This window comes from Hippopotamus amphibius, chromosome 11, assembly GCF_030028045.1.
Source record: "Hippopotamus amphibius kiboko isolate mHipAmp2 chromosome 11, mHipAmp2.hap2, whole genome shotgun sequence".
NCBI lineage: Eukaryota > Metazoa > Chordata > Mammalia > Artiodactyla > Hippopotamidae > Hippopotamus > Hippopotamus amphibius.
Window position 1 is genome coordinate 26,570,132 of NC_080196.1, and position 25,737 is coordinate 26,595,868.

The window sequence follows — 25,737 nt, forward strand, 5'->3', positions numbered from 1 at the left end:
CACTCAAGGGCTGTTGTCACTAGACTGAAAGGGCAAGCAGGGTGGAAGCAGGGAAACCAACTGGGAGCCTGTGGAGATTATGCAGGCGAGGAATGAGGCTGACCTGAGCTGGTGGTGATAGGTGACCTGGTCCAGGTTTGAGATAGGTTTGGAAGGTAGAGCCAGTAGGATTTGCTAAAAATTACAAGTGGGATCTGAGAAAAAGAGAGAGGTCAGAAATGACACCAGTATATCTGGCCTGACCACTATAGAATGGGATTGTCCTTAACTGGGAAGGAGGACTCTGAGGAAGTGGCTGTTCTTGAACTCTTCTTTTCCAATATTTTTATCACTAAGATGCTCTTTGCTGCACTTTGTTTGCGTGGGTCCCGTATCAGTCAGACACACCTTTATCTTTCATTGCAGGTTATTCTTCCCTGAAGGCTGTGAGACCTCATCCCGGGCGACCTTTTTTCCACACCCAGCCTAGAAGCACTCCTGGGTTGCTGCCCCGGCCTCCGGCCGCCCAGCCCGTGCATGGCCGGACGGACTGGGCTGCTAAGTACGCATCTCGGCGATGACTGTCATGAGGCCCTTTGTAGGGGACAGCAGGACACTGTCCCTCGGCCAGCTGGTGTTCTACCTGCAAGAGACTTTCGGATGATGGAAAAGCAAACACTTTATAGTTCTTCTTCTGAACTGAGACATTTCAATATTCTTTTTTTAAAGTTTTTTTTTTTAAATATTGATTTGAATGCAGTACCTTTTTTTGTACAAAGTTATTTTATTCTAAAACTGGGTCCCGTTATTTTCTTAAACAGCAGCATTTTGTATATATGGATTATGTTTTAGCATTTTATACAGTCAACTTTGTAAGGAACTTTTTAAAGATTAATTGATTTTCCTTTGGGGTTCCAGATAATATTTTATACAGATTTTTAAAAATATAATAATATTGATGCAGTATTGCAACAGGGGTGCAATTTAAGGCTACATGATAAAGGGTTATTTCCTCAGTGTGTGCAGATATTTGTGAAGTGGTTAAATTTTAAATGTGGCGTATTCGGTACTTTAGGCTTTTCTGGACTGATGTCAGCACCAGAACACTGACCATCTGCTGCTCTCAATACCATGTCATTGGTTTGACTTTCTGATACCGCTGTGCTGTTCTAAAAGTACTATTACATAATTCACTTTGTGTTCTTTTTACTCCCCAGATGATAGAACTCTAAGTAAATATTTTTAGAAATGTTTATAATACCCTTTTTGGTGGTTGGCGATATCCAGCTGAAACCAAGCTATGCCATCAGATTCTATTTTCTTCCATTTTTTGAAGTCAATTTGTATAAGTACCCACAAAAGGGAAGCTTTTCAAGCCAACATGTTCTCCACCTAAAGGTTAACACAGTCACTTGAACTTATATCCCTGCCAAGATGCATGATGCAAAAGCTAAGTGTCAAAGCAGCAGCAGATTTTTTTTTATTATCATAACCCTTAGAGTGCTGCATTTAGCTCAGTTCTCCAAGCCTGGCTAGGGATAGACAATGAATAATCATCTGCCCTCTAGTCCAATTTTCATGGCAATTTGAGGAGCAGGGAAGATAGATGGCAGAGATGCCCCAGGTCTGGGAAGTCACAGTTCCCAGGAGGTCAGTGTCTGTCACGTGCCACATTCGAAGAACTCTTAACCCTCATGTAGTTTCTTTCAGCAGTGAGAAATCTATTTGGTGGGCAGAGGCTGTTCCACTGAGAGGAATGTTTACAGCAATGTTGAAAATGACAAAGCTAGTTTGGAGACAGAAAAAGGCAAAAACGTCCACCCTCGTCCGCCTCTGTCAGGCACACTCGCCTCCGCTCATGGTTGCCTGAAAGGCAAGAGAGAAGGTCACCGTCAGGAAACGCTACATCACCTCCTGAGTGTATTGACTCACCTTCTCCCAGGGCTCAGGTCACTCTCATCTGGTTCCAGGATATAGCAGGTTGAGCCAATGAAATTGTCTTTTTTGTAGGTTAAAACGATAGGTTAACATGAATATTGGCACTCTAGTATGGTTCAACCTAATAAGTTGGTAAATTTTTGCTTTGATGTATTCATAATACGCTGCAGCTTGAACAGATCACCATGGCTCCCAAAGGGCCCTCACCAAAAATCAGGGAGTAATTTGTGCTTTGGAGAGTCTGGCTCAAAAATGCACTGGACCAAGCACCATGATCGCTGGGGGCATGAGAAAAGCACATGATGGATGTGGATTTGAGAGGTAATATTTTCCTGTTAACAAACTGGCAGCAAAGCTTCAGGAAATAAAGACGTACATGTAAGCACAACTTGAAGCTGAATTCATTTCTGTATTCTCATTATCTCAAGCAACAGAAAATGTGTTTTCAGAGATGAGTCCTTTACTATGAGGTTGATATTTATTTCCCTTTTCTGTATTATGTATAAAAAGTAAGTTAATCTGAAAGCTTACCCAGCTTGCTGGAAAGCTGGTTTTAATTTGTAAATACCCCTAGAGAACCAGATGGATTGTGAATACCACATTCTTGGCACTCTAGCTTATGTTAAGGTCATTACATTTTGTTTTTTAATTGAAAAACCCAGTTACCTGGTTATTACACATTATAAAATTGTTTTTCTATTACTTTTGTAGGGCCCAAATTCAGAAAATATCTCGCTTTTCTTCTTCCTCTTTCATTTGTTTATCAGCAAACAACTTCCCTTGGGAAGCCAAACACATTTATTCATCTGAAAGTCAAGAACCTGATGCTGCATTGAGCAAACCAGAAGGCTGAAAAAGCAATGTCAGTACTAAAGAACTAGAAAAATCCCATAAAGTTCTCTATTCCCCCTGCCCTGAAATGGATAAAGGATAAATTGAGCATACAAGCTGTTTACTATAGAAGGGAATAGTCAGCATTATTTTGTTCAGTGAAAATGAAATGCTACCTGTTGCCTGTATTCTAAGTTACTATAGACTTATAAAATTTACTGCAAGACACCAAGAGGAATGATGAGTTTACCTGTACCTACCCACGTCCGTACCTCATTTCCAGGCAGAAAGCTTTCTGGGACGTCAGGAACTGGTACAGTGCCCAAAGCTTCAGTGACGGTGGTATGCCAAAGGGTATGTGTGAACTGCAGGGAAAGTTGCATGGGCATAAAAGCTACTCTTAGTGAGATTTCTCATTTGACTATAAGCTGCCATTAGTTACTGAGCCCTCACCCAGCTCGTGTATGATTTAAATAGGAAGAAAACTGATTTTCAAGCAATTTTTAGACACATCTCTTGCCTAAAGAACTATGTATGTCTAAGAAACTGATGCTGTGTCATCTTCTGGAGTTATCACAAATTGAATACGGTCAGGGAAACCCATGTAAAACAAGAATCATTTTGTTGTTAAATACAAATGACCAGTACTGTTGGAGTTCATGGGCACCATGTTTTTTCGTGAAATGGCATCAAGCCATTGTTTTGTGCCATTTAGGAGAGAAAAAGAATGCAGGCTGTATGTTGCAGCTCAATGTATGATCCAAAGCAATATGTTTATAAGAAAATGTTTGACACACTAGTTGTTTTATATCATTCAAAGCATACTGTAGCAACTTGTTTAATATATGTGGTTAATTGTTAGAATTGTTTTTACAATTTCCAGCCAAAGTACTGTATTTTATATAATTTATTGTGAGGACCTTCTCATGGAAACACATAGAAGACAAACTGGGGGCAAATATCATATTAATCTGTACTATCAGTTTCTTATGGTCACTGTGCTAATGTGAATTTAAAATGACCTGACCAGTCTTCTGATCTGGGTATTTCAGTGCTGACAGCAATTTAGTCACCCGATTTGATTACAAGGGAGTAACTAAGACTATATTTAATTATAAAGCAAATATTCATGTAATGGGAAGATAGGAGGACAGAAAACCACTTACTCAAGCCCCTTCTGAAATAAAATGTTCCTTTTTTTGAATAGTTTGTCCTAAGGTGTTTAAAAACGTTCTTTACTTAAGGAAAATTCTGCTCCAAATAAAGTTACAGTTTAAGAAAAATTGATTTGAGTGTTCCGTTTTTGTTTTTATGTTCTTCCATCAAACAATAACATTACTATTTCCTAATTTGGAATTTTGATATTTTATAACTTCTCCTTAATGCTTAATATAGTGTTACTGCCGTGAAATTGGAAGTGTGCATTTAGACTCGCAGTAGGAAGCGTTATCTTGCCATGTGGAGGCTTTTTAAATTCAGCTTTCAGCAAGTTAGGTGCCTAGGAATATTTAGAGTTTGGTTTTTTTTTTTTTTTTTTTTGGCGCACGGGCTTAGTTGCTCCGTGGCATGTGGGATCTTCCTGGAGCAGGGATCGAACCCGTGTCCTCTGCATTGGCAGGCGGATTCTCAACCACTGCATCACCTAGGAAGCCCCCCTAGGGATATTTAAAAAAACAACAACAAAAGGTCAAAACAATTTCTTGTTGCTGATTTCATCATGATTAATACCTACCTTGTATTTTTCTAGCTTTCATAGTACACTCACATGTACAGTATACACCTTCAAAAGAAGCTCATAACTTCATGAATTCCATACAGGATTCCACAGGAAATTCATCTCCCAAACATTGCTTGAATTCTTGAAAGAATTTTGAGGGAATATGATTTAGCAATCAGCCTTGCATTGGTGAATCCGTAGATGTGCCCTCCCTCATCAGAACACCCCCGACCTGACTGTGTAATCATCCTATTTGTCTTTCTGGCACCTGCGCACCCCCAATCCCCCCCATCCTCCCTGCCCCCTCCACTGCGGGGTCCCTTCAGATGCCCCACAGAGTCAAGCTCTCGGCCTTCCTTCCTGCGATCAAAACCTCCTGTTAGAATAGGGCCTGACACCGGTCCTTCATAGGTGAGGCTGAATTTAAGCCATTGTTTTCCTCTTTGTGGAATGTACTCACAAAAGCTCCTTTTAAACTGAGATTTAAAGCGCTCGATTTTTGTTAAGGCAATTTTACCTGCTGCTGAGTGGGTGGGGGAAGGGTCAAAGGCTGAGGTGAATTCCCAGGGCCTCTGAATATATTGATATATATCAGGTAGGTACAAAGCACCATGAGTAAGACTGTCCCAGGCTGAGAGCACCTCCAAGCATCTCCAAGAATAGAATGATTTCAGGGACTTCCAAGGAGCAGAATGACCTAAGGGTACCTGTCCTAGAATGGCAGAATTATTGGAACGGGAGTTTTCTATTTCTCCACAAGTCTGTTTAATGAGAGTCTTATGACACTACCTTAGTTTCTCTTTCAGGTAAACAAGATCACCAGGATGATATGACCCCTAATTTATCAGGCTGGACGTATGAAGTGTCCATTTTTGTAGGTTAGAGAAACACAGTAAAATACCAGCAATTTGATATGGTTCAACCAAGTAGAAATAAGAAAATGGAAATAAAGTTTTGGCTGATCAACAAAGTTGAGAGCAATGTGTGTCCCATCTAGTTCAATGAAAGTGAATCTTTGTAGAAAGGTGGGTTGGAAAAAATTGATAAAGAATGACCACTTTCAGCAGGTTTGGAAAATATAGCTTCTGCCTCTCTCACCTTCTGAGACAGTTCACACTCTGTGGAGTGTGTAGCTCTCTGATTAAACCTCCTTTTACTTAAAAAATAAAAAAATAGAGGAGGAGGGGGAGGGGGGATGAGGAGGAGGAGAAAAATATGGTTTCCTACCCATGTCAAACCAAGTAATCGCTCTGTTAGGTCAGAATTAGAAAGATAAAGTTGAACATATACTGTTATTCATATTTGAAAGTGACTTTCCTGATTCTTGGTGTGCCCAGCTGTTCTTGTTTTTTCTTCTTATTTTACATAATTCCTCTGGATAAACTCACCTTTTACTACCAATTTAATGCATCTCAGTCCTCTCCTCTGAGTTGTCAGTGGGTCTAAAAAAATGTATTTTTATTTTTTATTGAAATATAGTTGATTCATGATGTGTTAATTTCTGCTATACAGCAAAGTTCTTCAGTTACACAGAGATATAATTTATTTTTTAATATTCTTTTCCATTATGGTTTAGCACAGGACATTGAATATAGTTCTCTGTGCTCTGCAGTCGGACTTTGTTCTTTATCCATTCTATATATAACAGCTTACATCTGCTAACCCCAACCTCCCACTGGCCTCTTCAACTGTCTAGTGGACATTTCCAGTTGGACAGCTCATAGGAATGAAAGACAAACCTACTATTGTTATTTACCCAAAACTTTATGGAGCTAGAAACCAAGGTATCCTTCATTCATTTATTCTTTCAACAAGTGTTCTCTGAATGCCTTCTCTGTGCTAAGCATTGTTCTAAGAGCAGGATACACAAAATTATATTTTAAAAAAGATGAAAATCCCCAACTTCTTAGAATCTACATTCTATCAAAATTCCAGTAGATAAGAAAATAAATAAAATATATAGTATGTTTGATGACAATAAATGTTATGAAAAATAAACAAGAAAGGTGGAAAAGGAAGTGTGTGTGTGTGTGTGTGTGTTTGGAGAGGGGGCACATGAGTCTAGACTTTTCCTCCCTTCCACCTCCTTAATAGCTCACCTTTTCTTACCCATCTTCTTCAAATTTATGATGTGCCTATAATTCACACAGACATTTAACAGGTCTCTCTTTCCCCACCCCTCCCAGTCCCAGTTCATCCTCTACCTTTCTGCCAGAGAAATCTATGGAAAATAAAATCTGATCTTGTTACTTGCTGTAATTGATGAGCAGCACAGGCTTCTCAAGCCAGGTACTCTCAAGAGCCCCTCCTGGGTGAAAACAGTAATCAAGAGCATCTACAGTCTGATAAACAGCGGAAGCTGCCCCTAGAAACGAGAAAAAGTTCTGAAGCGCTTTTGGAGGCATATATTTTTAACTGTAAAATTCATGTGAATTTTTCTATACTAACCTCGACTGTTTTTTAAATTTTAACTTATTTACCAGACAACTTTTTTAGCCCCATTGATACCTCTACCCCAAGGCCCCCATTTCCTCCCATCCAAGAAGGTGCTATGTTTAGCCTGTGGCTTAAAGCCGTTTTGTCAAAAGTGTAGAAATGGAGATTCTCAAGACGATTTTTTTTGGGGGGGGGGGGGGGGGGGTCAAGGAAGAAAGAAGGAGGGAGAGGAGGAAAAAAACATATATACACACACACACACACACACCATATATACACACAGTGAGAGAGGGTTCTTAAGCTCTAGCGTTTAATAAGTTGTATTATACACACAGTGAGAGGTTTTAAGTTCTAGTGTTTAATAATAAGCAGCTAACTGTAAACTTTAAAAAAAAATACTTTTGTAGAAACATTGTCAAAAGAAAGGCAGACTGCCACGTGCAGCGCCTCATTTGGATGTGTCTGGAGTCTTGGAAGCTTGACTACCCTACGTTCTCCTACAAATGGACCTTGAGAGCTTGTTTGGAGGTTCTAGCAGGGGAGCGCAGCTACTCGTATACCCTTGACCGAAGAACGGTCCTCCTCTATCGGGGAAGGTCGTCCTCTTCGACCGAGCGCGCAGCTTCGGGAGGGACGCACATGGAGCGGTGAGGGAGGAAGGGGACACCCGCCTAGCCAGCCAGATCAGCCGAATCAACCCTGGCGATCAATGGGGTGACAGATGTCGCAGCCAGATCGCCCTCACATCCGAGGCTTATTGGGGGTGCACGCGGTATATAAAGCTGAAGAGATTTCTTTCTTTTTGCTTAGGCCGACTTGTTTTTCATGCCGGTTCCCTAAAAGGCATCTTAGACTAAAGTTCTAACTAACACTTGAAAGGTCACTTAATCCCTGAAATTGCTAAAATTGGTGTTACAACGGGCTTAATTTGGGGTTGCTTTCGTATTATCCAGCATGCCTTGCAGATGGGTGGGGCATGCTAAATATTGCCGTCTCTATTGGTGAAACCCTCCGGAGCCTCGCCCACCGATAGCACCTCGGGCCGCCCACGGGTCCCCTGGCTGCAGACCGCTCGCGGGGCGCTCGGTGCGGTTCTGGTCACTGCGAGCGGACCCAGGTCTGTCTCCCTCCTGCCGCCCCCACCTGCCCTTTCCCCTCTTCTTGTGTCTCCCGGCTCCGAGCCTCTCACTCTCTCTCCATCCTGTAACCACCCCCGAATTCATCCTACTCCTGTCTTCCTCCCCCGGTCCTTTACCCCCCCGCCCCCATTGGGGCAGACGGGGGCCCCTAGGCTGGGATGGGGGTCTTGCTTGGCTCGGTGTGCGTATCTTTATTTAACCCTCCTGGGTGGGAGGCAGGCTCGGATGGTCCCTGGAGCGGGCCGCGCGGGCTGAGCCGCAACGCGGAGCGCGGGGAGGCTGTCTCGGCAGCGGTGGCCTGGGCGCACCCGAGGCGGGGGCTTGTGTCCCGGCAGGGCGGGGGCGTGATGGACCCGGGGCCGCCACCGCGAGCCTGCCCGCCGAAGCACGTCTTGCAGACAATGGTAGTCCTCGGCCCCTCCACCTCCCTGTTGCTGTGAGGCTCAAGTCTGATGCGTGTGAAAGTGAATTTTTGCAGAGGTTCTATCGTGTGTACGTCTCCTCCGCGGCCCTTGGCGTCTGGCCTGTACAGGCCGAATTTGGGAAATCTCAGATTTTCAAGGTCAAAGTATATGATGTTCTGATTCTGTGAAGTCTCGAGCTGCTAGCACAGATGTCTTCACAGCAAATGGCCCCAGCTTCCAAAGATCCAGAGTAATAAATCGAAACGATATGAAAGCCAAGTTTTTTTTTTTTTTTTTAAGGTTTTAAAATGGTGGTCTGTTTTTATTGAGTGAGGGAAAACACAGTTTAAACAAAAACAAAATCCCTTCCCCCTCTAACCCCCACAAAAGCCCCAAAACAGTTTCCTGTGCCAAAATCCTGAATATTCCTTTAGTCCCTGAGCACTGGGCTGAGGACGCGAAACTGAGGCTGTACTTTTTTCGAGGAGCTGCTGCGTTTGTTTTTCAGAAAATCTGAAAGGCCATGATGGCTACGAAGCCCAAGCTCCACTATCCAAATGGACGAGGCCGGATGGAAACCGTGCGATGGGTTTTAGCTGCCGCAGGAGTAGAGGTACCCTACCTGTATGTTGTTTCCGCACAGATTTGTCCTACAATGTTGAGACTTGAGGGAAACGTCAATGGTGGAGCCCTGTCCCCTCCCGCTGGCATTACAGACATGCTTCAGGGAGTCAGAAGAGTCCTTCCTCTCAAGGATTTTTATTTTTATAAATGGAGTGTAGTTGATGAAATTCTGTTTTACTTTCAGCTTTAATCAATGGCTTCTGATCTACCACCAATAAATATTTATTAATGAGGAGAAAAGAAAGGAACCTGCAGTTTGCAAGTTGACACCCAGAACGTTTGTGAATGTAGAATCTCTAGGTGAATTTCCTGTTTACTTCAGTGGCTTCAGACTGGCAGCCTTCCTATCTTGTCAGCATTCCTGTATGCTTTGGCCCACAGTGGTTTGGGTCTTGTTTTTCTTCTGTTCTTGCAGCTTCTTGTTTGTGGAAACTTTCAAATATGAACAAAGATAGAACATTGCCAGGAGTTTCATGTACCTGTCGCTCAGCTTTAACAACCATCAGCTTTATGCTAATCTTGTTTCATCTGTCTCCTCCCCTCTGCTTTCTTTGTTGGGAATATCTTACCTTTCATCTGTGGGTGCCTCAGTTTTGCTCTCTAAAAGATGAGCATTTCACAACACAAACACAAGACTGTTATCGCTCCCAGCAAAATCAACAGCAGTTCCTTACTAACACCTAATAGTTGGATTGTCTCTAACAGGCCTCGTTTCAGTCTGGATCTAAATTAGGTCTACACATTGCACTTGATAACGTTTCTTTTAGTATTTAAAAAATCTGTCACACTTCCTCTGCATTTAAAAAAAATAAATAAACTTCGTTTTTGGAAATAATTTTAGATTAATAGAAACATTTTAAAGATAGTGCAGTATTCCCATGTAACTGTCACTGTCTCCCCTAATGTAAACATCTTACCTAACCACATCAACACCAAGAAATTAACACTGGTGCATAACTAAAGTACAGACTTCGTTCAAATCTGACTGGTTTTTCCACTGATGTCTTTTTACTGTTCCAGGATCCAACCTTGCATTTAGTCATTATGTTTCCTTAGCTTTCCTCCATCTGGGACAGTTTCCTAGTCTTTCCTTTATTTCACCACCTTGATAGTCTTGAAAAGTATTGGTCAGGTTTTTTGTCGACTCTTCCACAGTTTGGGTTTGTCTCATGTTTTTCTCATGATTAGACCAGGTTTGGGGTCTGGGGGGAATAAGACCATGGAGTGAAGTGTCCTTCTTATTACATCGTGTAAGGGGTTATAGGAAGTTCACGTGAGTTGTCACTGGTGCTCTTAAGCTTGGCTGCCAGGTAAGGTGGTGTCTGCCAGGTTCCTTCATTGTAAAGTGAGTAATTTTCCCTCCGTTCTTTGGAAAAGAACGCTTAAATTCAGCCCACACTGCCAAGGGTGGGAATTAAGCTCCATCTCCTGGTATCTGCGTTTAGAATTCTTATGTAAGGAAGATTTGTCTTTTTCTCTTCTATTATTATTCATTCCATTCATTTATTTATATCACCATGAACTTAAAAGAATATTCATTTTATCCTTTGAATTAAAATCCATTGATACTTTATTTTGTTGCTCAGATTGTTCCAGCTTTGACCACTGGGGGCTCTTTCAGGTCAGCTCTTGTGTTCTTCCCATGTAGCCCTGTCCTCTTTTTACCTTTTTTTTCTCTTCAGCATTTCCTCACTTTCTGACACTCCAAGATGCTCCAGGCTCATCCTGTATTTTCCTTGCCCTAGCCCTAGTACTTCTCCAAGGAACCCTGATCCCTTTAATTAGAAAATGGTATTAGCAGCCGAGATCTGGGTGCTAAGTGTCTGCATTTGTTTCTTGTGCCGTTTATGGAAGAAACTGCCTTGTAGAATATCCCCTGTTCTGGATTTGGCAGATTTACTCTCATTTTAACCTGTTCCTCTGTTCTCTCGATTTCCTGTAAACTACTGTTTGGATCCAGAAGACTGATGGAATCCAGGCTCCTTCTTTTCTTTCTGTCTCTATTTTCTTTTCCTGCCAGACTGCGGCAGAGGTGATACTGTGAACATATTTCTCTCATGTGACACCCAGAGTGCCTGATGTTTGCCCCTCTCGTTTTCAGTGTTGCTGAGTTTGATCAGTGTGTTCCCATGGCATCAGCCTGTTGCATGCAGTATGAAGTGTCCTCCATTACTTTTTCAACAAGTGTCTTCACAGCCTTGATCATCACCATTGTTAGAGGTTACAGAATGGTGATTTTCCTATTTCTATCATTTCATCTAAATTTATCAACTGTGATTCTCTTATAAAGAGTAATTGTTCACTGGTTAAGTACTTAATGACCTTGAAGTACAGTTCATATAAGAAAAGCAGGATAAATGCTTGATTCTGCCTCTTTATCAGTTTTCAGAATAGTGAGTCGTTACCCTAGCAACCTCCAGAGGTGCAAATGAGGGTTGATGGGTTCAGGGTTTTGGTTTTTATTTGCTGGTTTGGTTTTGGTTTTGGTTTCCTTGCCTATCATTATAACTCACCATGCAGTGTTTTACAGTTTTCTAAATCAGCTGATATCATTTTTATATACAAATTCTGATTTCTGACCTCACTTGAGAAGTTGGAAGATCTGATGCTCCTGGGGTCTCACTTCCATAGGGCAGCAGCTGCTGACTCTGAATTGGGACAGCCCCTAGAGATGGACCTTCCTAGTCCGCACAGTCCCCCAAATCCCCTATTTTCTCAGGGCGTAGTTTCTAATTGTGTCAAGAGGAGAGGGAAACAATTCTTGATGCCTTGACTGGAACCTGTTCAGCTTGTTTATGTCACCTGTGTAACCCTGTATGCTTCTGAGTGTGCAGTATTTTAATTGGTTTTGAATGGGGTGTCTTTTATGTGCATGTACTAGAATCCCTTGTCAAAGCCCCTCTTGCCTAGGTTCATCCTGCCGCTCCTACTCTGCCGTGAGTCAGGATCCTTGGTTCCACTGGTAGAAACCCAGCCCTAAGTCAGATAAACAAAAAGGATCATGGGTCATGTGACCCACCTCCCCTCCACCAGGCAGGCAGGTGGGGGAGAGCCGTTAGCGCAGCGTGGGTCTCAAGCTCACTCCTCTGACCAGGGTAGAGGGAGCTGGACTGGCTCCCTCGCGAGGGCTGACCACGTGCTTTACAGGAACAACTCCCAAAAGGTGGTACCGGGGGTCCCTCCCTTTCCTGTGCCCAAAGACATTTTCAGCTACATTTGTGCTCATAAGGATCTGAAACAGTCAGGAGGGCTGGGCTGGCAGCTGCTGGATGAGTTCGTGATTCCCAGAGTTACAGTGTCAAGTAGACCCCGACGTGTAAAGCATAGGCATCCCAGAAATTGGGTACCTCACACCTGCTGAGAGGCAACCTGGCTTAATGCAGGGAGTCAGCGTCCTCCATCTCATGCTTGGTTTGAGTTCTCAGACCTTGCTCTGTGCTGGATGCTGCATCTTGGCTGCTTGGAGCTTCATTTCCTCAAAGACCTGCCCCCTCCCTCAAACCCCATCAGATCCTCCTTGTGGAGAGCGGGGTGAACAGTGTAAAAGGAAGATGTGAAGGCCACAAACGCCTCACTCAGGACTTCCGGGCCGTTCACTTAGAAGAAGCAGGTGTGTGAAGAGGAAGTGCGTGGTGTGGATGCGGGCACTTCTCCAAGGATCCTGGCAGGAGCAGCACCCCTGCAGGGAGCTCAGATGGCTAATTGTGTGCATAGAAACCGCACGCTGTCTGTCCTTACAGCCCGGAGCAGCACCCAGACAGTCACCAGCTCCTCCAAGCTCTGCCTGGTGCCTTTTTCCCTTCCTCCCTCTCCCCACTCTCATCTCACATTCTGGTGCTATTTCTTCTTACAGACCAATAGTTTTATAAAGTTTGACACATGAGAACTTCTCTAGTGAGAGAGAGCATGCATTTTGCTACGTGTTCCCAGAAGTCAAAAACCAGCATCAGAAGCATTTGGAAGTAATTTAAAAATTTTCTTTCAATTGAAGTATAGTTGATTTACAATATTTCAGGTGTACAGAAAAGTGATTCAGTTATATATATTTTTCAGATTCTTTTCCATTATAAGTTATAACAAGATATTGACTGTAGTTCCCTGTGCTGTACTGTAGGTCCTTGTTGTTTATCCATGTTATATATCGTAGTGTGTATCTGCTAATCCCAGACTCCTCCTTTATCCTCCCTCTTTCCCCCCTGGGTACCATAAGTTTGTTTTCTATGAGTCTGTTTCTGTTTTGTAAATAAGTTCATTTGTGTCATTTTAATATTTTTTTTTAGATTACACATGTAAGTGAATTTATCTTTCTCTGTCTTGCTTCACTTAGTATGTTCATTTCTAGGTGCATCCATGTTGCTTGGAAAGACTTGTTTTTTTAAAAGGTACATTTCTGATCTCTCGCAACTACTGGATGTGAATCTCTGAGGGATGAGCCTAGGGTCTCTGTCTCTCTCTCTCTCTCTCACACACACACACACACAACACACACACACACACACACACACACATGCACACATATGCTTTCCCCTGTGCTTTATAAATGATCATGGTCATAAAAGTTTGAGAGCAGTGGTGCAGAGGGAACACCACTGGCATCACACCTGACCAGCTGGGCATTTGGACAAATGCCCAGAACATTCTTGCCCTGAAGCGACTGCTTCCTGGGCCCCAGATGGAGTGCTTCTAGGGGCACAGGGGCCCCTCTTCACACAGGAGGACCCTGAAAGTAGTAGAAGCCCTGCCTATACCCCGTCATCCTGGTGCCCCCCAGCTAGGCTAGTGGAGGCAGAGGAGAGAATGGCCATGTCTGTGCTGTCAGCTCTGCCCCTTCTGGGATGCCGTGGGGGCTGTGCAGGCACACACTCGGGCTGGGAACCATTCGGGGACTCGGTGGGCATGTGAAGGGCTTCTGTGCACGAGAGGGAGTTCTGTCTGTCACAAGAAAAGGAACTGTTCAGTGTTTCTTTTTCCCCCAACCTTTTAGTTTGAAACTTTAAAACCTACAGAGAAGTTGTAGTAGTACAATGGACACCTTTTAACTAAATTCACCAGTTGTTAACATTTGGCCATGTTTGCTTCCTTGCCTCTTCTCTCTCTTCTTTATTTATTCTTAACCATTTGAAAGTAAGTTGCAGACATCAGCATATATCTCCCTGTTAAGAGAGAATAAATCATTGTTCTAAAAATTGCAATATCATTGTCACAACTAAGAAAATTAACACGAACTTTACAGCACCTAATATATAATTTATATCAGAAGTTCCCACTTGTCCCCCAAAAGTCCACATAACTGTTACTATTTAGCAGTTATAACTGCCCCTCCCCCCACCCAGGATCTAATCAAGATTCAGACATTTGGCGGTTATGTCCCTAGGCTCTCTTCATCTAGAACAGAACGTGCATTTTGTTCTTTTCTTCCCTACCCTTCACTTAACAGAAAAGGAATGTGTGAAGGAGGAACTAACTCTCTTGCATGAATGTCTGCCACAGAAATGAAGACTCGCTTATGTGACTTGGCGGCCAAACGACATAAAGAATTATCAGAGGAGGGCTACCTGGCTCTAGTCGAATCCATTTAAATAATCCCTTTATTTAAAGGGATTCGAGAGCAGAGCTCATGCTTTTGGTTGGGAAGTGGATGGATGTCTAGAAATCAGGAGCCACATGAGTGGTGAGGACCACAGAGTGGGAATGGCAGAGGCAAAAAGTCCCTCAGACCTGTTTCCAAACTTTGCACGTCCTAGAGGCGCTTAAAAACAAAACAAAAGTTCCTAGGTTGGAAAGAGCCCAGGCCATTTATGTTACAGCGTGTCCCACATTCTGGATATGCCCCCTTTTCACCTTGCAGTTCAATCCAAGTTAAGTTGTTTGGGGCATTGTTTCTGCAGTGTTGCTGTGTCCTCACGGTGTCACGGCAGGGAGCATGTAGTGTCTCAGGGAGTCCCCCAGTGGGGAGCTGAGTTTGACCGCTTGGTTAGGTGGATGGTGGGCTCTCCAGATCTGCAGAGATGGTTTTGCTTTGTCATAAGTAACTTGTGGGGTGACACCTTGAGATTGTGTGAATATTCTGTGCTCCATGACCCAGTGATTTCAGCATCCATTATGAGCCTTCTCAGAATCAGTTTTTACATTACTGGATGAAAACTGGTAATTTTATCATTAATTAAGAGTAATTCTATATTAATTAGTGCTAATTCTGTAAAAGACAGCTTTCCTTCTCCCTTCCTTCTATTTTAGAATCATCATTTATGGACACAGGGGTTTTTTTGTTGGTTGTGTTTTAATCCATAAGTGATACCACTCTTTTTGATATTTGAATTGTCCCAGATGTGGCTAGGGAATCCCTCTTGGGTAGGGTCCTGGGCCCCTTTGCCTGTGACATATCCATTAATCTTTGAGTACGGCCTCACTTTCAAACATGACAGAGTCAACCTTTCTTCCTGGCAGCCCAGGGATATTTCAAATCAAGATGTGGGGACTGAGTATGTTCTTTCTCTCCGCTTTTGAGGAGATTACACTTGGTATTTTTGGTCCTGAGCCTGTAATGACATTTCCCTTCTTTTTTTTGCGGGGGGGTGTCTCTTTGAATTTAGTTTGATGAAGAATTCTTGGAAACAAAAGAACAGTTGCAGAAGTTACAGGATGGTGAGTATACAAATGTGTTACTGTCACTAATGCTGATGGTTTTTCAGAACCCATATTTACATGAAGGGCAAAGATGCTGCTCGCACTAAACATCCTCAGTCGTGTCCTAAACCCAGACCAGCCGGAGGGAACAGCAGCTGACATGGCCAAGAAGTCGCTTCCTATTCAGTAGTTGTATAAAAGCTGGCGGAAGGAAGGAAGTAGTTCCTCCCTCCATGCCAGGGGGGAGCCCTTCTGCATCTCTCGCTCCTCTACCTCTCCCTCCTTTCTTCCTCTCCCTCATCCCTTCCCTCCTTATCTTCCACCTCCTCCAAATTAGCTGAGGCATCTGCACCTACTTGGAGTGTGCAGATTAAATTACACTGGGCTGCTTTCTGAAGTAAGTACCAAACAGACGTGACATCCGTGAAAGGCCCCCTTTTAATTCCTAGTCATGCCCTCCCTCCACACCCAGACCCCTGTAAGCTGCCTCCCTCCCAGCCATCAGCAGGGTCCTGAGGCTCCCTGGGGAGGGACCAGATCTGCAGGGCTGTGATGCCCCCGTCATGAGGGACACTGCCTGGCGTCACTGTGCTAAGCACACATCTCCCCTCGACCTGCACGTGCCCCCAAGCCTTGAGCCCCCCAGGGCTGGGCTGTGTGCTGTATTTGCGACTCTCCCCGGTGTTTGGTGTGGGGAAAGTGTTTGAGACAGGCTTCTTGAAGAAAGTAATGGGTTATCTTTTGACCAGTGACCGCGTACTTGATGGTGGGTGGGCCGTGGCCGTGGACGCCTGTGTGTGAGTATCAGCTGCTGACTTAGGTTTCATTATCAGATTGTCAAAACAGTGCAGTCATAGAACATTCTAGAGTGATGGGAATGCTCTGTTCTTCAGTGGCCAGTGCAGGAGCCACCAGCCACATGTGGCTCTTGAGCACTTGTAACATGTCCAGGGCGACTAACAAAATGAGTTTTAAATTTTTCACAAGTTTGATTAATTTAGAGTTCCCTGGTGGCCTAGTGGTTAGGATTCTAGGCTTTCACTGTTGTGGGCCTGGGTTCAATCCCTGGTCAGGAAACTAAGATCCTGTAAGCTGTGCATCACAGACATTTAAAAAAAAAAAAAAAGATTAACCTAAATTTAGGTGTAACTATAGACATGCCGCTACTGGCTGCTGTATTGGCCAGCGCAGCTCTAAAGAAGTATCTTCACTACATTTCCCCCACCCTTTATCGCTAAGGCTCGGTATTTTTCCTGGGGTGACAATTAAAAAGGAAGGTTTGGATCAATGCTACTTTTCAGGCTTGCTTTCTGGCTAAATCTGCACCCTCAAATGGAGTTGGGGGAGCTTTACACTGTTTCCTAAGGCTGTTGCCCCACTGTCCCTTTACATTCCGCAGAGCATTCTTTGAGGGATTGGGGCCAGGGAAGAGATCACTTCTAACTCTGGGCTTCCATTCCCAGGTAACCACCTGCTGTTCCAACAAGTACCAATGGTTGAAATTGACGGGATGAAGCTGGTGCAGACCCGGAGCATCCTCCACTATATAGCGGACAAGCACCATCTCTTCGGCAAAGACCTCAAGGAGAGAACCCTGTACTGTGGCCCCTCTGGCGTGTTTTCACTTGTCCGCTCCCCGATGCTTAGCTGAATAGCCGTCCTCTACAGCACACCGTCCACTTCATGTCCTGTATCGTAGTGTGAACCGGGAACAAACCCCCAGAAAAATCGTCAGACCAGTTGGAAAATCAGTACAGAGGGTCTGAGTAAAACGAGAGAAAAGGATTGAATTCAGATATTAGAGCCTGTGTCTGGGGTGTGGTGCAGTTTCAGCATCTTTAAATGCTTTGATATTGTTTTTTACTTTTCTCACAAATGTATTATTAGGAATATTACATTTGAGCATTCTAATGAAATATTCCTAATAATACATCTGTGAGAAAGGTAAAAAATCCTGTTCCTGATGCTATCCTGTGTGTTAGGAATAGGCAGCTGCTGTGACATCAAAGCCCAGGATCCTGTGCACTGGATTATAATTTGAACTCAGAGCCTGGTCCTTGTACCTCCTGGATCGTGACCCAGGTCAAAGTGTTACACTTCAGTGTCCTGATGAGTTTCCAGTGTGATGGGGATAATAATAACATATTCCTCATGATGCCATAGGATTCAATGAAATATTGGATATAGAGTGTGTAGCACCATGCCTGGTACACAGCAAGCACTGTTTTTACAAATATGAAGTTCTGTGTGCACCGACCATGGGTGCTAGAGTGAGGATGGGGGGGTAGGAGCCAGGAGAGAGACATTCATGATTCTTGTGCTTTGAGATTTGTGACAGGTTTTTCTGAAGGAGTTTTCTGAGTTACAGCTAGAATTGACTTTGCATCTTTGCTTTTAAGGGACAGGTAGAGATGAATGCTTCTTGGTACTTAAGTTGCCAGAGCCTTAAGAGAAAAACACTTTCATGCCTAGCTGTAGAGGCCAATGAGTTCAAAGAGAGGGGCGACTGAGAAAATGCTTTCTTGTGCTTTAAAGGATCGACATGTATGTGGAGGGGACCCTGGACCTTTTGGAACTGATTATCATGCATCCTTTCCTCAAACCAGATGACCAGCAAAAGGAAGTGGTTAACATGGCCCACAAGGCTATAATTAGATACTTTCCTGTCTTTGAAAAGGTAGGTGACAGTGAAGCCTGTGAACACGGGATCACCAGACCACAAACGCCCCTTTCTGCTCAGGCAGAGTGAAGCTGAGCCCTGCTAGACCAACCTCCTGGACTCCTTAGGGCTGACAGTTGCCATCAGCACCAAGCCAGGGTGTCCAGGAGCCTCCCAGACTCTTCCAGAGTCTTCCATGTTTTCTGGGGAAAATACGGGCTCACGCCTGTGTGCAGTGTCATTGCTTACATGTGCCAGGTGCCACCCTGTGCAGGATACAGGGGAGCAGAAGCCACCTACTTCATTCATTCTTCCGTTCTGCAGGCATGTGTGTGTCAGGGGTCCCACTTGATAGTTTGATACAAAGAGAAGAACCATTGCTGTTTTAGTTCTCTTCCCTGTGCTCTTTTTTTTCTCTGTTGTTATCTTGCTTGTCTCATTACTGTCTGTTTTTCTGAGCTTCAGACTCCTCCTCTCCTTTCTTCAACCGAGAGGGATTGTTTTAAATGCTTCAATTAAAAAACAAAAAAAATTGAGAATGTAAAAATCTGGAATTGGCAGACTTCCTCTGGCCGTTGACATGGTAGTAGATGTAAGAAGGAGGAAGCAGATTTTCTGAGTGTTTCTGTCCTTGGTTTCGTGGGCTCTTGCCCCCAGGCACTTTGTGAATGTAAACTGTGATGACATGTGCTGTGACCAGGGAGGAACAGGTGCCTTGGAGAAGGGCCACTGCTGGTTCCTATGTCCCCGTGGCCCAGACTAGCTCAGGGCTCCGCCGCACATATGAGCTAAAAATCGTTACCTTCTTTTTCCACACAGTGAAATACAATCACAGAGAGACTGGGCCACATATCTCAGGCGGGAGCCAGGACTGGAGCTCTGGCGTCTGACTGCAAGTGCGCACTCTTCATCCTCTCTGAGTCCGGCTCCAGGGGCTCCATTTGATTCAGAGCCATATTAGAGTCCCTGTCACACACACACACTTTCTCTCTCACACTCGTGGGCATCTCCCCTGTTCTACCCCTGTTCCTTGCCTCTTCCCAATCGCCATCTCTTCCTAGGAACCTCTGCACATACATGTTACTCTCAAGGTGGGAGTCAGAGGATCTCTCATTCTTTTAATTTTCCCTGTCTTAGAAGATGTGAAAGGAAGCCTGCTTTTTTCGGTCATGTCTAGTTCATGACTCTGAGTCCTGACAGTCATAGAAACACAGAACTGGCAAATGAGAGTAGCCTCCCTGGACAGGACCGATACGTATGTCTTACATCACCTCCTCCCGCCTCCTGAATGCATCGGGGCTCATTCTTTTCTGTAGATACATTTATGGAATAGATGTATCCTTTTAAAGCCCTGGATGCTAAATCCAGAATTAATATTTTCTTCCCCTTTTTAGGGTCTTGTTCTGATGTAAAGCAAATACTTAAGGGTTCTTTCATTTCTATACCTTTTTTGCTTACTCTCTCTCAGATAGGGAACTTCCTATTAGTTGATGTTATTTGTAAAAGGATAAAAGGACAAGGTCGCAGTTTCAGCCCTTCTCAGATACTGCACTGATTCCCTAGCTTCATCATTTCTCCATCTTGAGTATTATAACCAATGTAAAATGTTTATATCCTGCAGGTTTTGCGGGGTCACGGACAAAGATTTCTTGTTGGTAATCAGCTGAGCCTTGCAGACATAATTCTACTCCAGACCATTTTGGCTCTGGAAGAGAAAATTCCTAATATCCTGTCTGCCTTTCCTCACCTCCAGGTAAGTAAAACAGCGTTGGAGAAGATTGGTCCAGAACTCTTAGGCCTTCCTTCAGTGTCTGTTGATTGGTTGGCGGGGTGTGTGTGTGTGTCATTTTTTAGGTTCTAGTTAGAAAAATGAAATGAAGACGCAGACTTGAAATTGGTTTTCTGATTCCCAGACTGTTAGAGCTGAAAGATCATTCACATGTGAAAGAAGTTGTCTCTAGGTTTTGCTGTAACAAATTCCCTACACATTTGCCAGTAGGGACCAGGCGCGCCTCATCTGCTTGTGCTGTACGTGCTGACGGGAGGGTCTGAGAGTCACCATCAAAACCAGCCTGGTCACCAGAGTGTGGCTCCCATTCTCAAAAATAACATGATCTCAAATTGGAAACGGCAGTGCCTGAGTTCTGAGAGCTGATAAGAGGCACCCTAAACATCACGCCAGAGAATTCTCACCATTCTTCTTCCCCAAATTCCAAGGACAGACTTGTGTGTGTGACTCGGTTTATTCTTGCAGGATTGATCATAGAAATTAGAAGCAGAAAAGGACTTTAAAAAATGAGTCTCGTCCAATTCCGTCAACATACCCATGAAGAAATAGAGACGCAGGGTAAAGAAGTCAGCAGCCAGATGGCCTGGTTAGTGGGTGTCTCAACGTTGTGCAGAATCTTCGCCTTTTATCTCCAAACGCAGTGGGCTTTCCTCTGTACTGGTGGGTTAGCCCCTTGGGCCAAATCAGGCCTGCCACTTGTTTTTGTATCACTCTTGAGCTAAGAATGGTTTTTACATTTTTAAATGGTTGACAAAATATCAAAAGAATAGTGATACTTCATGACACAAGAAATTATATGAAGTTCAAATGTGTGTCCATAAATGTTTCATTGGCACAAAGCCACACCCGTTCATTTATGCATTGTCTAGGGCTGCTTTTCCGCTACCACGGTGGCGTTAAGTTGTTCCGATACAGACCATATGGGCTGCAAAGTCTAAAATATTTACTAACTGATCCTTTATAGAAAAAGGTTGCCAATCCCCTATATGGATGAAATGGACACGTCTTTGACCAAGTTATCAAAAGCCAGGAGAGACACACACTAAATCTTCAAAGAGTAACACATATGCTTAAAAAAATGTTTTTTTCCAAGTGTAGTGAACATCATTTTGACATACAAATGAGGACTTCAACCACCGGTTAAATACATACACCCAGAAGATGAGAATAGAAATCTTCAACAAGGCAAATAGCCATTTTATAGTTTAGCTCTCTGTTCCTTTCTTCTTGCAGACACAGAGATGAACATTTTAAAGTCTGACTTTAATACCAATAGATGCCTGAAATAGCAAGGACCTGTTGGTATTTTCCATCCAAGATGCTAACAATTTGTTTTTAAACCTCAGGTACATCTGTGTAAATACAAATTTCACATCCTATCAGGTCACGCATCAATATTAAAGGACTCCAGAATCTAACACCAGATCTGATTGAATTAAAGGGTCACTCCTGCTTTGATTAAAGGGGAAAAAAAGAGTCAAAAGTCACAAAAGTTTTATTATACATAACAAGTGTGAGCCCCAAGTAAATCTTGAAATGATCAATCTTATGGAATAAGCTTCTAAATATTGGTTATAACACAAAGCATAAAAATACAATAATACAAATAGTTCAAATAAGTAATAAAAAGATTGTCATATTTACATAGAATTAATTAACATAATTATTAGAGTCTTTGTTAATATTAGTGACACATGTATGACTGCATATGTATGTTTGTGTGCATACTTAAGGCTGTGCTTTGTACAAAATAGAGATTGAATAAATAGTAGCTTTTTAAATAAATGACTTCTTAAGTTTGAAAGATTTTATTAGAATAATTGCATATGATATACAGTTCTTCATATAGTTCAGAATTTTCACCAGATCAAGTGGATTTTTTTTCTCAGTTGCTGAAAATTGGGAAGATTTGACTCTGTGAATGAAAAATAAGATTTTTTTTCTTCCATTGCAGTTTTCATGAATATCTTGTATCTAGTATCTGAGCCCTAGGCTACAAACAGTGCAACTGGCCATCTTTCACACATAGCTAGAAAGAGGATTCATTTGTTAATAGGAGCAAAAATGCCCAAGGAAACTGAATCTCAAAATGTAACTTCTAGCATCTGATGAATTTGTAAAACACTTTTATTTAAATAACTCAGCTATTTTTTCCAAGATCAATACATTTGAGGTACTTCCTATGTCTTTTTTGTCCTTCCTTTCTTCTCTTTGAGCAAATATAATCCTATCCTAAGTATCTTTTCTATTTTCCTGTCTCTGAAAAGAGTTCACGTCTTGGTGTGAACCATGAGATTTGCTTGGAGCCTGGTCTAGATTCCAGCCACTGTTGGCAGACACTGTAAACGTTCATACAAGAGATCAGCCCCTCAACAAGTGCTGGATGACAGTTCTATTTGGATCCCTGTAGCAACTATTTATTGAACACATTTCAAAGGGCCATTTGGGGTTCTTTTTTGTGTTTATTTTATTTTTTATTGAACTATATTTTATTTACAATGTTGTGTTAATTTCTGCTGTACAGCAAAGTGACTCAGTTATATATACATTCTTTTTCATATTCTTTTCCATTATGTTTTATCCCAGGAATCGAATATAGTTCCCTGTGCTGTAAGATAGGACCTTGTTGTGTATCCATTCTATACGGAATAGTTTGCAACTGACGAACGATGGGCCTTTTTGCACTGCCCTATTTTCGTAGAAATGAATACTTTTGCTTTTAGCCTTGAACTTTGGTGTTTTCCCTTTTCCCAGGAGTTCACAGTGAAAATAAGTAATATCCCTACAATTAAGAAATTCCTTGAACCTGGCAGCAAGAAGAAGCCGCCTCCTGATGACATCTACGTGAGAACCGTGTACAACATCTTCATGCCGTAGGACAGCAGTGCAGCTGCGTGTGAGCGCTGTCCCCCAGAAATCGCCGTGTCCACAGTTGTGTCTTAATTGAAGCCAGGCTGCCGTGATCCAGCTCTGTTGTGGTGCTGTCTGTATTGTCCCTAAGTTGGTCTTTCATGTCAAGGAGATGTCTTCTAGAAACATCGATCTTTTCTGTCCAGTGAGTGATTGTTCAGGACCCTTCTGAAAACCTTTTTGGAGAGGCCCGCATTTAAGTTAGATCTGCTCTGTCTACTCACTTCCTGGTAACGATGTTGGGTAGGACCCTGTGTTGTCCCCTGAGCTTCCTTTCTCCTCGCCTTTTCCTATTCTCAACCCCCTTCAGTCTCCTCCTGTTTTTAGTGTCTAATAACAATGGAATTCACTAGATAGTGACTGAACTCTCCTCTGAGCTGTAATAGATCCATGGTAGTAACCAATGTCATTGATAGTCACCAAAATAAAGGATTTACAAATCATTGCCCTGCTGCTGGAATTTTTAAGTTAAGTTGTTTGGAATGTATAATACATTCACATGGTTCAAAAATCAAAAAAGTATAAAAGGCTGTCCAGTTGGAAGTGTTCTTTTCACCCCTGTGCCCCTAGTTCTTTTCGGTTCCGCCTCCTACTGGCAAGCATCCTTACCATTTGTATAATCCTTCCAGTTATATTTGATACCAGCATAAGAAAATATAAATATATATAACTTGTGTGCTTTTACTACCCTAATGGTTATTTGGAGGCTTCTAATTTTTTGCATTTCAGAACTAAAAGTATGGCTTATTAATACTCCTGCAAACACGCGTTGACTTACATCTCAAATATTAATTGAGCACCTGTTATGTGCCAAGTCTGGTACCAAGAAGCAGACCCCTAGAACAGAGGCCCTGCTTTAGCAAAAATTCACCATGCAGTAGGCAAGATAGATGTGTCAACAGCAGAAGTAATTTTAGAAAAGAAGGAATTGCCTCGTTGGGAGTATCTAATACTTAGGAACTTAAAAACTGGAAAAAGGCAAGTGTTTGATCTGCATCTCATAAAGAGCACACACTCATTCCTTACTACAGGAGGGATTTTCGCCCAGATGTGAAAAGCAGACAGTCCTGAGGTGATCCTTAATGGCTGTCACAGTCAATGCAAGCCCCTCAAGGTATTATTAAAGGAAAATCCAACGCAGACGTGGAGATAGTTCTCTGTCTTCACATTTTCACAATGTGAGTACTCTGTCATCACTCTGATATTTAGAACTGCTGAAGGAGCAAAGACAGGGCAGCAGGTGCAGCACCGGGCAGGCCCGATGAGCAGTGGTGGTCCAGGTTGGTGTTTCCACCAGCCTCCTGGGAGCAAGAGAACAAAAAGGAGAAAATGGGGGTGGGGGATGCAGTAAAGAGTCTTAGCTTCCCCAAAGACAGGTCTGGCCTTGGCTTCTGGGAGGTGATCTCTAAGCCTTGGAACCTCTCCTACCATTTCGGTGGCATTTTACTATCCAGAGACGTGCCTGATACTATATTTGTTTGCTGGGGGCCCTGGGCCAGCCAGATAACAACTATTTGATTTCGGGCGTCAGCTTTGAGCCACAGCACCAATGCGGTGTACGGCGGGGGCTCTGAGTCATGTGGTATCAGCTCCATTCTGCAGGGGCTGGACACAGATCAGCCACGTGGGTGGTCAGGCATGGCCACGCGATGGAGCTCCAGTAAAACTCTGGACTCAGGCATGGGTGGGCTTCCCCGGTGACAGAATTCCTTCATCACACGTGCTGGTCAGGAGAGTTAGCGCTGTCCACAGATCTGCAGAATGAAGACATCTGGACGCTCGGAGTCTGGAACCCTCCTGGGCTCTGTCCTGTGCATCTCTTCCTGGGCCGATTTTCATCTCTAATAATCCGTAGCTGCGCGTGTGACCGTCTTCTGGGCGTTCTGTGAGTTCTTCCAGCAGGTTGCCGGACCTGAGAATGTTTGGGGGACACTCCCTGAACCTGCAGTTGGTGTCAGAGCAAGGGCGGGCTTTTGGATGCTCCTTCCAACTCTTCAGGGAGGGAAACACTTTACACTCATTTGGAGATTAATTTAGACGTGGGAACCAGACGTTGACTTGATAACACCCCGGGGTCTCGATCATTGAGTTCTGTGGGATGGTAGGAAATTTGGGCTGTTGTAAGACAGTTTGGGTGGGATTTTACTACCCAGGGCCATTGCCTGATACTATTACTCGAGGAGCCTGCTGTGTAGACCATAAGCCATAGTGCAAACAGCGCTTTTGGGGTTTTAATTCTCTCAGACACAAGAGGGCCCTGAAGGCTGCCTCTTTGAGAAAACACCCAGGGAGGAAGTTGGCTTCTGCACCGAATTGGAAGATTAGAGAAAATAAATATGAGAGGCCACGCTGCCCCTGTGAAGACAGGGTCCCACGTCGTTCTGGTCACGGTTACATGATCCTCAATTGTGCAGTTCCCTTCCCATGCTGGAAACAAGCTGCCCTCCCCTATCCTGCACAGGTGCCGTCCCACAGCTTTGTCACAATCCCTTGTGGGTCCAGACCCTTTAGTCTCAACACCCTGCACCCTCCCATTTTTAAGAGCCATCAGACTCCGGTAATAGAGCAGGAGGTCAGGCAGCGGAATGTCATCCTGAAAGACATCAGCGTGCAGAGTGTTCAGGAATGAACCAGACCCGTGAGGCAGGGAGCCAGAGCAGAGGGGCCCCACAAGGCTCCCCGGC

General features: G+C 43.5%; 2 protein-coding genes across 3 annotated transcripts in view; both read left to right on the forward strand.

Annotated features, from left to right (window-relative positions):
• The window catches only part of CILK1 (ciliogenesis associated kinase 1), a 33,798-nt gene extending 30,182 nt beyond the window's left edge, over positions 1-3,616 (forward strand). For both annotated transcript variants that reach the window (XM_057699383.1, XM_057699384.1), the window contains one exon: positions 406-3,616. In XM_057699383.1, coding sequence (XP_057555366.1) covers positions 406-560 — 155 coding nt within the window. In that variant the 3' untranslated portion in view covers positions 561-3,616. The remainder of the gene's footprint in view (positions 1-405) is intronic.
• Positions 3,617-7,921: 4,305 nt separating this feature from the next.
• On the forward strand, positions 7,922-23,496 carry LOC130831233 (glutathione S-transferase A4). Its single transcript, XM_057699119.1, has 7 exons — positions 7,922-8,018; positions 8,953-9,057; positions 15,662-15,713; positions 17,159-17,291; positions 18,231-18,372; positions 19,976-20,107; positions 22,898-23,496. Exons 2-7 carry the CDS (start codon positions 8,968-8,970, stop codon positions 23,018-23,020), a joined length of 672 nt encoding a protein of 223 aa, XP_057555102.1. The 5' UTR covers positions 7,922-8,018; positions 8,953-8,967; the 3' UTR covers positions 23,021-23,496.
• The last annotated feature ends 2,241 nt before the right edge of the window (positions 23,497-25,737 follow it).